The 13,546-nt window shown below is 40.4% G+C and overlaps 2 protein-coding genes across 2 annotated transcripts; both read left to right on the plus strand.

Annotated features, from left to right (window-relative positions):
* The first annotated feature begins 28 nt into the window (after positions 1-28).
* On the plus strand, positions 29-3,009 carry surf2 (surfeit 2). The gene is made up of 6 exons (XM_086187076.1): positions 29-491; positions 714-865; positions 1,038-1,141; positions 2,156-2,341; positions 2,430-2,554; positions 2,660-3,009. Exons 1-6 carry the CDS (start codon positions 417-419, stop codon positions 2,747-2,749), a joined length of 732 nt encoding a protein of 243 aa, XP_086043202.1. The 5' UTR covers positions 29-416; the 3' UTR covers positions 2,750-3,009.
* A 1,968-nt stretch (positions 3,010-4,977) lies between these two features.
* Positions 4,978-12,868, plus strand: surf4 (surfeit 4). Its single transcript, XM_086187970.1, has 6 exons — positions 4,978-5,221; positions 7,721-7,907; positions 9,116-9,192; positions 9,284-9,327; positions 9,676-9,862; positions 10,734-12,868. The coding sequence occupies exons 1-6, from the start codon at positions 5,174-5,176 to the stop codon at positions 10,998-11,000; spliced, it is 810 nt and encodes a 269-aa protein (XP_086044096.1). The 5' UTR covers positions 4,978-5,173; the 3' UTR covers positions 11,001-12,868.
* Positions 12,869-13,546: the final 678 nt, after the last annotated feature.

Here is a 13,546-nt window from a genome sequence, read left to right on the forward strand (position 1 = left end):
GAGCTGTCAAACTCTCGGTCATGAGTTTTGGACTGAAGCTGAAGAAACAGTCAGTTGAACGGAGTCTTTTAAGTGATGAAATTATTTTAGACACGACACACTTCCAACAGGCCTGTGTCACAGCCGATTATTCTATTTTTTGTCACGTTTGTCACGTACGTTTGCTTAACAATTTCACAGCTAACAAGCAAGAAATGTTGTTGTTTTTTTCTTCTTTAATTTAATCATCGTGTTGAATGATAACACGATGGTGATGATTAAATGGGAATGGTTTGTTAAAAGCTGTCCTTCTTCATCGTGACCAGTAGATGTCGCAATGGTATAATTCAACATAGGCGACGCAGGCGACCCACGTGTGGACATTTTGGGGCTAACCGACTAGCACGTTAGCACAGCTGTTCGTAGCGCTTTCAGCCATGGACGAGTTACAGGAGGACGTCAGAACTTTCCTTCTTAATCACCCGTTTCTCCAGCTGACCGAAAGCAAAAAGGTTAGCGAGCAAATGATTTAAAAAATTACGCGACACATACTTTTCGTGCAGTGTGATGCTAGTAGTGATGCTAATTACCTCATGAGCCAGTTACTACTGAGAGTTGTGATGGCTTTATGTGTTGATAACTGCAGATAAAAATGTAAACGTGAGGCTTTTAAAGTCACCTACGTGATTCACATCAGCAAATGTTCCACATCTTACCTCAAACTATGTTTTCAGATCAAGTGCACCCTGAATGGCCATGAGTTCCCCTGCAACCTGGCGGAGCTGCAGAAGTTCACCCAAGGGAAGAAGTATGAGAAACTCAGTGCTGCAGCAAAGTTTGACTACAAACAGTATGAACCACACGTCGTGCCAAGCACCAAACAAACGTAAGGACACGCTCTGCTGTCTGCCAGATTGTTGTTGACATTTTACGATGTCCTGCGTTTTTCTTCCACTAGGGGGAGCAAATGTTAAGATTTTGTCACTCGGATTGAATCTGTCAAAACTGATCTTGATACCTTGTTATTTGTTGTGCTGGTGTCCTTGTCTATTTCATAGCAATCAGCTCTTCTGTAAGTTGACCCTCAGACACCTCAACCGCCAGCCGCATCACGTCCTAAGACACGTCAATGGGAAACGCTTCAAGAAGGCCCTCTCTCAATGTCAGTGCATGACCTACCTACAAAGCACATTTCACATCTGATTTAACTGTGTTAAAAAACACTAAAAACTAAAACTGTGTTTTAGTGATACAACGCTGTTTGAAGAATCGTGTAACTGTACAAATTCAGGAAAGAGTCGAAAGATTAACTTCTTGTCTGTGCATCGGCTGCTGAACATAATCATTCCAAAGCTAACATTCTGAGAAGCTGACATTCTGAAAAGAATTCTCCACCCTACAGGTGTTAATTGCCTGCCAATGACTCACATTACATCTCTTGGACATTTTTTACACTTGAATGATGTTACGGTGAAGTCAAATACATATTTTTAGTTTGAAGCTAATGGAAAAAGACAACTAACAACTGCAAAGTTGTCCAGCGCGTCCATTTACAAACTCTCAAATGCATCATCTGGGATAATATTTATGTGTTTATTTTACCTGCTTACTATGTAAAGTTTCTTCGTGTATCTTGAAAAGTACTGTATAGTCGCAAATATTATTGTTATCCATCTATTTTCTATACGGCTTATCTGTTTGGTTGTGGGGGTGGGGGCTATCCCAGCTGACATTGTGGGAGAGGCGGGGTTCATCCTGGACAGGTTGCCAGTCCATCCCAGGGCCATCAGGAGCAATTAGAGGTTCAGTATCTTGCTCAAAGTGAAATGAGGATCGAACCAGCGACCCTTTGGTTGCTAGATGGCCACTCTACTTCTGAGCCATGTATTATTGTTATTATCAATCCAGTCGCTCTTCATCCAGCTGTATGCTCAATAGTTCACAAATTCCATAATTTGTTAAAAAAAAAAAAAAACAACAAACAGTCAGTGATTTGAAAGCCAAATTACACCTTAAGGTTGATGTATCACTTTAAATGATGTTTGAGATGGTTATGAGTCGTGTTCAGTTTTACAGCCAATTCTAAACCACAGAAATAACATCTTCTTCAATCATCATAGTTAGAAAATCCAGATATGTTTTGTTGACTGACATTAATCCCTCATTGTTGCCTTAGATGAGGAGTGTGTGAAGCAGGGGATTGAATTCATTCCAGTCAGACTCACACAGAAAAAGCCCAAGGATACGGGAGGAGAGGTCAACGACGGAAGGCCCTCAAAACATAAGGGCGGCCTGTGGGAGCCTTCATCCAGTGACGAGGACCACGGCGATTCAGAAGACAGCATGAGCGACCTCTACCCCTGTCAGTTTCCCCTGCTGCACACGCTACAGATGTTGTCCTCTGCATTTTAAGCAGTACCTTTACTTTGTCGCATTGCATTATCCCACAGCATCCATGTTCACTTTAAAAAAAGAAGCAGAGGAAGAAATGGAGAAAGTGAAGGAAGACGATTTCCAGACGGACGAGGATGAAGACATGGAGGTGGACAAAGAGGTGACACAGAAACGTAAAAAGGTCTGTAGAAGTCTGAGAGAACATTTTTGTGTGTGATTTACTTAGAATTTTATTATTATGTGCTTCAATGACAGACTATAATGCCGCTGTGTTTATATCTTCCAGGTCCAAGGTGGCGGTTTTCAGAAAAAATTCAGAAGCAAGAAGTGGAAGGGGTGTAATAAAAAATTTGGGAAAATGCGAAACGGGAAATAGAAATTACATCTGTATTATTTCTTTTTTATCTGGTCATTTTTCAGGGATGAAACAACTGACCAAGATGACGTTTTTGCGTGAGGATATTTCACATGTAAGGTCTTTATCCCGAGTTGTGCTGTTAAACATTTGGAGCGAAGCTGCTTCATACATGGTGTATAGTGTGTTTGTGACAGGGAGCATTTAATCTGTAACGAAAATCATTTCTCATCTGCAATCAAAAATAATGTCATTCAATACAATTTGGATTTGCAAAACATTTCTTGTCTTTTTTTTGTGCTGGCGATTCTGTTTACAGTCAAACACCAGCAAAATCACATCACTTCCTGGATAGAGACGACCACCCCTGGCTAAAAAAACTACTGTATGCATTCATTTTGATTCAGTGCTATTAACATACAGTATTTTTTTGAAATTCTGGGAGGATAAACATAGTTTTCTTCATGGTACTTATATACAGTGGTATTTATTCATAGTACTTTATTTAGATTGATTCAGAAGGAGAGGCAGTATTGAAAATGCTCACAAAATAATATAAAATCCACAGTTGCAGTTAAAGGGCAATGAAGAGTATCGGTCAAAATGGAGATCATGATTTCTGCCACAGATATTGACTGATAATATATCTTCATCAATGTTAAGAACCTCTCAAAACTCTTGCTCATAGTCATGTTAATACATTTCCCTTTAATAATTCAGCCCGTTTACAGTACACGGCTTGCAAAAGTGCCACAAGGAAAGTGCTTAAAACTTTTCACTGCCCCTTCTCACTCTTGATATTGAGTTGTATTTATAACAAATAAATGTCATAAGTTATGTTCGCCCCATTAGCAGCAGATGGGTGAACCAAACTGGGTCCCTGCTAATGAAAGTGACCCCTTTTCCTTTCCCTCTCAGACAGCGAGCCCACAAGGTGCTGTCTTCGAGCCTTCCCACTTTGTCTTGACCATTAACAGCAAAGTTCTTAGTGGGAGAACACATCATGGCTCTCCTCCGTCCCTCCGTATTAACCACTAGGTCCCACATGTGCCATTTCTGTACATTATAGCCCTGCTGGGTGCTTATGAAGTCACGAGAGGACCTCAGGGAATCTTAAAGAGACATGATGGAAGTTGTTCATGAGACAGTAGAGGCCAGAATCCAAGCTGTCCTGCTCAAGCTACATGCGTTGAGGGTTTGGAATGGTGTTGAACTCTATCAGGTAGTTTGGTAGGACTGCCTTGTAACAGACAGGAGGAGCTGCTATCATCCAGCTTCTCAGGAAAATGAAGACTTTATCCATAATCATAATTTATTTACAGATGTGAAATAGTAGCTTCAAATCAATCAATCTTCAAATGTTGCTCAGTTTGGGATGGAAAATGTCCTGAAGCACTACTGTTTCACAAAGCCATATCAAAATTGTGTGTGTAGATGTGATCTGGGTTGTTTTTTGTTTTTTTTGTTTTTTTGTTGCTTCTCTTCTTTCTTTATTTTCAAGCCTTGGCCTTGTACCAATGTGAAAGTTGGGACTTGAATTAAAAAAGCTGACAAATCTCACTCTTCCTGAATCAATACAGCGCTAACCACAGGGCTTGGATGACAATGAGACTGTAGAATCCATATCAGGGATCACTGAAGACACTTTTTTTTGGTTCATTTCATTTCATTTTCACCATAGTAAAGCACCGGAGTTTATTCCCTCAACAGGGAATTTGTGTACTTTTCTCTTTCGCTTTGGCTGAACAATGTTAGTGTGAGGAAGTTGTTTTAAGTGGTGGCAACATGGGTTCTGGTCATAATTCTGCAAACAGGAAATTATGTAATGCTAGAGCTTTGAGGCTTGTAAATGTTGAATACATCAGAATTTTGCTTCTATTTTTTCATTGAAAATTTAAACAATGGAGCGCACTGACATCACCACAAAATCTTATATGTTTATTTGAATCAGTCCTTCGTATAGTAGACTTTTTTAAGAACCACGGCGTGCATGTGTGTGTTGAAGTGAAACACATTTCAAAAGCTACTCAGGTTTCTTTGAGTGTCATGTGTTGGGAGGGTTGACCGTGATGAGCATGCCTTTCATTTTTAATCCCTTGAAACGTATGGTCAAATGAATCCAGGTACTATACGGGGTATATGCTTGTTTACATGTGTAAAAGCCGTAAACAAAGCTGGGTCGAGCCCGTGGTCGGATCAGTATACGTGGCATACAGCGGTTGCAGTACCATGTAGGGGGGATCTGACGAGCTCGTCAAATCGCAGAGCATTGTGGGGCGGAGGCGGCCTTTCTCTCTCTGCGTCTAGGCAATCTCGGAAGGTCTAAGTAAATAACGTTAACGGGGGCAGGAACCGTTTGAGCAAAGCCTGCTGAAAAAAAAACAAAAAAAAACAACACAACTTGTGTTGCACCGAGCCTTAATTTAAAAAAAATATTACACAGATATGGGGCAGGAGGATCTCATGAACACAGCCGAAGACGTGGCAGACCAGGTAACTTGAGTTTTAGCACAGCAGTTGTGAACGTTAGCCGCTGTTAGCATGTTAGCTGATAACATAGTTAGTCTGACAATGAAGTGGCTTTTGCGTCTTCAGTGGCTCCCTCACGTTATTCGGTATAGTTTCTTGTCATAGCAGCCGTATACGTTAACGTAGCGGTGTGGATTATCGTGACAAATAGAGTGTCAGGTCTTATCATGTGTCTTCAGAGGGATTTTTTAGAATCGCTAATTCACAGCGATAAAGTGAAACTGACATATGGTTAGGTACCAGCGACACAGCTAACAGGTTCAAATATGAGTGGCTTCTTCGTTATACCGGCTAGCTAAGGTTGGCCCTTCTGTTTATAACTGTAATGTTACCATAACCGAGTCAGTCAATTTCCAGAGTTAAGCCTGACTGTGCCAGCCTATGGTTGCGAAATCACCTAGTTTAGCAACCAAGTTATGAGATGTAGTAATTAGCTTTGTTGGACATTTGCGCCATTGTTGCCTCGTATTACTGTTGATTTAGGTCGGTAAGTATGTAGAAGTTGAAGTGTATGTGTGTGTGTGTGTGTGTGTGTGTGTGTGTGTGTGTGTGTGTGTGTGTGCTAATCTGTGCAACTGCCTCTGGTCTTCAGTGTTTACTGCATGTGTATCCTACCATCACTTTTTAACACAGACAAGACTACGTTATTGTAGTTTTGGTTTATTCTACTGGGGTTTTCGACTGTATTAATGTGACCACATGCAATTCACTGGTCTATAACAGGTAGCTTGTTATGTGAAGATTGTATTTCAAATCTGCTCGTGTCCCATATTGGTGTGCAGACTGAAGAGGAAACAGCTTAGACGTGTTAGGGAAATTATTATAGTCTGGCACTGAAAGTTTATTATGGTCTGATCTTCTTAAAGACATCTTCAGGACTTAAACTATAGTGTGTGAAAGATGCTGGGCCTAATGATTTCACAGGCCAGTCAGCTGGCATGTCAGCTCTCCCCACTGAAGACTTAGTTACAACTTAGAGTCCAGTTTATGTGCAGTAGTTGTGTTCACTGACCCAGATAATTCCCTACCATCCTAATCAAGTTACATCTAATTCACGCACTCTCCAGTCACCAGTGCAGCTAACTTATGCTCTGCTTTGTCAAAATGACATGAATATAATTGATATGTCTGTGCAAAAGCCATTTGAATCACTTTCAAAGGGGTCTTGATCCAACATCGACACATTACTCTATAGATTGGTCTATTTCGAGGCTGTTGGAGCAACCTTGAACTCCTTTGGATTGGCTCCCAGTTTGTCCATTCATGCCTCTCACAGCAGTCATGGAGGGAGTTGGTGGATGCTGATAGGCTGACCAAGTCTGACAGTGCTGATGTGGACCGCTTAGTAGGCGGGGCAAGGGTGCAGGGAACTACTCCTCTCCTGTCCCAGTGTAGTAAAAGAGGAACTGTTCATGAGGCATGTAAGAGGGAATCAAAAAGAGCTGTTTCATTTTGGTTAATTGTTGGATACTTCAAATGGGGAAAATCCACATTCTTGGCTTGAGAATTGCAGAGCCTTAATCTTACTCATGTTTTACCAAAATACTCTTGAAATGAGTCGCACTTTGATGGTTGTTTCCAGTTAAATTTTCAGTCCACTGATGAGGAGAAATGTAGGATAGTCTTTTAATATTTTATAAATCCAAATTTTGTATTTTTTCCCTTCATATTTATATTGACAAATCATTATATAAGATAAGATATAAGATAAACCTTTATTGGTCCCTCAGTGGGGAAATTGGCAAGAGAGAGAAGCTACCACACTGGTGTATAAAGAACTGGAAAGAAGAGGTCAAAGTGAATGTACATTTTGTACTAACTTGAAGGCAATAAAAACTGCTGACTCCTTGGGGAGCAGGCTAATTACTGTAGTTTCAGTTCATGGTGCACCCTGTTTCTAACTTTAATTAGCGGATTCACCGATTTTGGAAAACGAGTATCCAGGGGATTTATTTATTTCTCATGACAAACCCAAGCAACCTTAAGCAGAAAATCTCTTCCAAATGTCTCCTTAATTCTCCAAGTATGACCATAGCTTTGAAATGACTAGAGGTTTATTTCCTATCCCTGTGGTTAATTTTTTAAAATTGATAATAACAATCACATATTCATCTGTTTTTCTGATAAAGAAATTATGTTGTATATTAATAATGATTAGTGGCAGCAGCAACAGCCCTAATGACTTATTTGCTTAAACTATTTACACTCTTAGCTGGCTGACTGGTTGCAGATCAGAGGGGTTTTGTTTGCTTGTGGGGAAGGACTCTGCTAGGGGCTTTTTTTTTTTTTAAATCATGTGGCAGCCTTTTACTGCATGGTGACCCAGTAATGTTAATCTCAATTTTGCTGTGGTTAGCAAGAGCAGCAGCACATCAGCAACTACATCCGTTGCCTGCTCTTACAGTTGATGCCATCCTTTTCCTCGTCAGTCTCTTATTCTCTCTGTTTGTGTCTGTTCCCCAGTTCCTGCGGGTAACTAAGCAGTACCTGCCTCACCTGGCGCGTCTGTGTCTCATTAGCACCTTCCTGGAGGACGGCATCCGTATGTGGTTCCAGTGGAATGAGCAGAGAGACTACATCGAGGGTACCTGGAGCTGCGGCTACTTCCTGGCTACGTGCTTTGTGCTACTTAATCTATTAGGACAGCTAGGTGAGTGAAAGGAAGGCTATGCATGGTCAGATGGAGGTCTGGACGCTGTTTTAGGAAGTTTTATAATTTAACACTTTCTGTTGTGTGTGACACAGATATATGGAAACAGGAGTGAGTCACTCCTGCGAGTGAAAGATATGTTGTTTTAAACGCTAGCATAAAAAGATGACATCGTACTACCATTAAAATTTTCCCTTAAATAAATAACAGTGGATGTGTAATGAAACACCCTTCACTAACAGTTCATGCCAGGCCAAAGCAATAAAATTATCTTAACTCTTTAAAAGAAGCAGATATACAACCATACACAAAAAAAACAGTTTGAAATACATTACAGGTAATCAAGCTCCATCATGAAGTTTTTTAGCCAGCATACCATATCAGCGCTTTATTGACAAGTACAACAACTACACTTAATCTCCTGAACTCTGCATTTTAATGGGTGCCTTATCATTTATTTGAGGAAAATTCCATATTTTGATGTTCTTCAGTCCATTTCTCTGTTTGCAGTAGGTTGCAGCTTGTTGTATCAGTATTGACAGACTTTTTATTCCAGGAAGACGGTACCATAGTTTGTTCAGTGAACTGAGGAGACAAAGCAGTTTCCTGGGGGTTTTTTAACTGTAAAATTATGGAATCGTGACTGGTGACTTAAAACTTGAATTACATGCAAGCTGTAATTTTTCACACCCCTAACTAAGTTTTTAAAAACTAAACTGAACAAAGAATATCACATGTGCATGCACACCAACTTCACTCCTCAGTTCCTATTTGCAAACGGGAGACTTACACGTTCTTCTTTTAAAGCATAGTCTTAAGTTTTAGCGACTAAAAAAAGAGCTTCTTTTTCCACTCCATTCGAGACATTGGAACTGATTGTTGTGTCCTACCATATTCCATGAAACTGATATTGAGGCGGTTATCCAACCATGAAAATCCCTCTAATGTCAAGACACATCCCACTTCTGTCATATAAGATTGAGCCGTGGTGCAGTAATCTCCAAAAATGACACAGGTTATAAAAGTTTTCCGGGGAGTGACATGGTTCCTGTCGAGACATGCTGAAGCTAACAGTCAGCTTGACTTGTCCTTGTAAAATGCCTGAAATCATAAACTATCATATTTCCCTGCATAAAACAACAAGTTCTGACAACCTAACAATCAAATGCTTCCTTTAAGTACCTTTTCCTCATCTTGCACCCTGACAGGTGGGTGTGTCCTCATCCTCAGTAGAAATTTTGTACAATATGCCTGCTTTGGATTATTTGGCATCATAGCGCTACAGGTGAGAATACTGACATAATCATGACTTTTTCATGTCACTGTGGAGTGCTTTTGTGTCTAATCTCGAGTTTCTGTTTTTTTTTCTTCACCAGACTGTTGCTTACAGCATTTTATGGGACCTTAAATTTTTGATGAGGTGGGTGAGACTCAGCGCCTTTTTAGACACTTCCATCTATACTCTTTAAAGTACCATAACCTCAGTAAGCAAACCTTTTCCTAGAATATGGCATTGCATTGAATAGTACACTATTTGATAGGGATTACAAAATTTTCATGTTATTTCATTGACGTATCCATACAAATTGCTAATTCATTACTATTGTTAAGCAGTTTAAAAAAGGGAAGGAAATTTTAGATAAGAGCTTTCTTAATAGATAAGACACAATACCAGTCAGCCTCACCATCCCTGGATTGCACTGTTTACTCTATACAGACATGTCTATGCTAGGCTGTCAGAAATAAACACCCTCTCGTCCTCTCCCAGAAACCTCGCCCTCGGAGGTGGTCTGCTCCTGCTGCTGGCTGAATCTCGTTCGGAAGGAAAGAGCATGTTTGCTGGAGTCCCATCCATGGGAGAGAGCTCGCCAAAGCAGTACATGCAGCTGGGTGGTCGAGTGCTGCTGGTTCTCATGTTCATGACTCTGCTACACTTTGACTCCAGCTTCTTCTCTGTGAGTGTTGACAGTCAACCTACACTTTGCAGCTTGTTCTTACAGATAAGTTTACACCAGTACTATGCTACTGCAGTTGTATGGCAACAGGGTGTCAGCAGGGTTGGAAAAGTGCTTCAGACCATGGTCGTAGTCTCATATAGCCAGGATACCTCCATTGTGCTGTGTCGGTCAGGAGAAACATCTGCCTGTATATTTTGTTATGCTGGTGTATTAGAAAAAGCAACCTGGCTTGTTTGTTTATGTTAACCAGTCAAAAATGTGGGAAGGAGCAACAGTCGTCATGCTAAACAACATCTGGGTAAACCACTTTTATTCAGAAAACTTGTTTATATATTTCTATGCGTTCATACCTTTTCAACTGTATACCAAATTAGCCAACAGGCTTGTGTCATTTCAGTCCAAAACTTGTTTTCGGTGTGTGAATTGCTACGAGTTTGCTGTTGTTTCACATATTAAGAAGGACTTTGAAGGTGGCAGCATGGAAATAGCAGGAGGGGCAGAGAATGTTGACTGAAATTATCGCTCTTAAGCTAGCTTGTATCCACATCATTGTTCCAGTAAACCAGACGAGGTGGACCCAGTGAGGTGGTAGGCCAGTGTCAAACTGAGCTACGTTGCTGTTTGTTTACAGTGCTGTGTGAAAACACTTTTTGGGGGCTTTTCCATTATTACAGGAAGTTGAGACAGGCTAGCGTCAGTAAGCAACAGAAGGAAAACGCTGGGACCACAAGTCAATCCAAATTGCAGTACACTACTACAGGAATAGTTTATGAATATTTTAATGTAGCCCCTTTGAAAATCACAAAATGGTCAGATTGTCGTCTTTATCAAATATTTACTCCCTCACATCAACTTTTCTCATCTCCAGATCCTGCAGAACATGGTAGGGACGGCTCTCATCATCCTGGTGGCCATCGGTTTCAAAACCAAGCTAGCAGCGTTGACCCTTGTTGTGTGGCTTCTTGCTATCAATGTCTACTTCAACGCTTTCTGGACCATCCCAGCCTACAAGCCCATGCACGACTTCCTCAAGTACGACTTCTTTCAGACCACTTCGGTTATCGGCGGCCTGCTATTGGTGGTGGCACTCGGACCCGGCGGAGTGTCCATGGACGAGAAAAAGAAAGAATGGTAGGCAAACGGGGTTGAGATAAGAGGATTGCACAGCACCACTAACTTGCCCCGCTGACAGGGACACAAAGACCCTCCCTCTCTTTCAGTCCATCCCACCTGGATACACTTTTATTTTTTCTAGATTTCTTTATTTTTGGCCAAATCTATCAACTCCACCTTAGCAGTCATGGACAGTTTTTTTTTTTTTCTATTTCCTCCCAACTGCTGTTATTGTTTTTTTAGTTGTCCACATTCATGCCAGAGTTTTCCAAGTTATTGTGTGTTCCTTTTTTTTCAGACAGCAAGCATTACAGGGCCCATGTTTTTCAAGGTAAACAATGAATAGACAAGTGGAAAATGTACTTGTTCTGTGCAAAGAAGGAATGAATGGATTATGTTGTTCTATGGGTGTTATGCCATATGTTGTTAATGACTAACGTTCTTATTTTCTAAATAAAACCTGGCAAAATGGCTGGTTGGGAGAAAGTGCAGCACAGTTGCCACATGAATGATGAGCTCTCTGCTGTGGATCATGGATCTGATACTTCATCACCATATCAATGAAGGGTTTGAATTTAGCACCAGACAAGGGTGCTGGCAGGTGAATTTGCTCAACTGGCTCACCACAGTTGTGAATAGATAAAAGCAGCATGTACAAACAAATGCATCATAGCCATTTGGGACGTTCCACTACAAGTCTGTTCCTCTGTGGGAGGAGAGGAGACATGGGGTTACCAAGGCAACTTGAGCAAAACAATTGCTTTCAACCTATTAAAAAAGAACCTCAGTTCTTACACTTGCTGCTGAGTTCACTTCTCTTGGAGCATGAATTCTTGCATTTCTCCTCCCTTTGCCCATTGGGCTTGTGGGTAGTTGAGTCTCTGGGCTGTAAATGCTTCAACTCCACTGATTCTTCTGGACATATTCATCTGTGCGGTGGGGGTTCGATGCTCGAAGTCATCTGGATTGGAAACCTATGTGTGGAGTTTGATGAGCCAAAATTTCATAAAAGTAAGTTCACCGGGAAATGTTAATCTAAAAACTAGTAATAAGGTGGCAACATGCCCTTAAAACTTTAGCCAGTGCTAAGGTCAGAGGGCAGATAACCTACAGGAGCTAGAACACCAACCTGCCTTTTTCAAATCAGCTGGTTGGAAAAATATCAGGTTTTTCTTTAAGTGTTTACATTTTACATATTGCTTTATAGACAATAAACAATAAACCCTAACTTAAGTGTTCAGAAAATTCACCTTGTATTTTTTTTCTCCTGACACTGTACAGAACATGTGTACCCTTACACCCCTTAAAAGTTAATTTTCAACCCTGATCCCGATGCTTTGTGCACCCTTTGTACAACAACTGTCAAGGTTTCTACACCCCCCCAGCCTTCATACACTTGTACACCCTCAGGCTCTTCTGACTGACTGACTTGTGTTAATTGAGTGTCTATTCTGGGGTGTGTGTGTGTGTGGGGGGGGGGGGGGGGCAGTCGTATTCTAAGTAAGTGGTGGATTTTTTTTGTGCTTGATTGAAAATTGCAGCACAGTCGTTAGCTCCAGGACTTGTTATCGGGCACTTTGCTCTGTTCTTCGTTGGCAGACGCCTAACTAGTGAACTGTGTATTTGATCGGGTTTAACAGGGTGGGGAGGCTCAACGTTTGTGAACACACCATATTCTGCAATCTAGAAAAGCAAAGAGGACTAAGCAGAGTCACTAGCCACCATCTGGTCTTTGCTTAGTTTTTTTTTTGCCATGTGTAAGAAAATTTAAAAAAAAAATTCAGTGTATTGATTTTCAGAAGTTTATATTGTATTTTTGAGCATCTGTTTTGTTTTTCTTTGATTTTGGAGTTTCATGGCAAAAAATAAAAAAAAATCATGAACTATAAATTGTATTGCTTAAGGCTTTTAGCTCTTTAGATATTTTTTACATCGAATGAATATGACAACACACAGTTGTAGTCAGTCGTGCTGACAGAAGCCTCTCCATGTTCAAGGCTGTAGTATTTAGCTGTAGAAAGAGACACCGAGTGTATGCTGACATCTTCTGGACTGTAGAGAAAGTTCTCTGTAGTGGAGCAATTGAGCATTTTCAGCAGCTATGATTTAAAAAAAAATAATACATCATGGTTAAATTATTGACGAAGATTTGTGTGTTGACTGTTGTCTACAGTGCTGTAAAAAAAAAGATAATTTAGCTTTAGAAAAGTACAAGTTAGTTAAAATTTTATATTTTCGTGGTGGGTACAGGCACCATTTGGACAACAATTCCCCAACAAACAGTTGTTCGATGTCTTATGATGATAGAAGTAAATGATAGTTCAATAATACATCAAGTTATACCAGTTATCAGGTCACATTAACTATTCATTAGTATTGAAGTTGAATTAGTCAAATGTTGGTTGTTGGTAATTCAACAAGCTGAAGGAGATTTTCCCATGAAAAATAAGATAAGATAAACCTTTAATCGTCCCCCAGTGGGGAAATTTACAAAATCACTTTTATGAGATAAAAGGTCATAACTTTGAGACAAAATGTCACAGTTCATAGATCAAAATCACCCTTTTA

This window comes from Aulostomus chinensis, chromosome 19 (genome assembly GCF_037954235.1).
Source record: "Aulostomus chinensis isolate RoL2024-O1b breed Wild chromosome 19, RoL_Achi_v1.0, whole genome shotgun sequence".
Taxonomy (NCBI): Eukaryota; Metazoa; Chordata; class Actinopteri; order Syngnathiformes; family Aulostomidae; genus Aulostomus; species Aulostomus chinensis.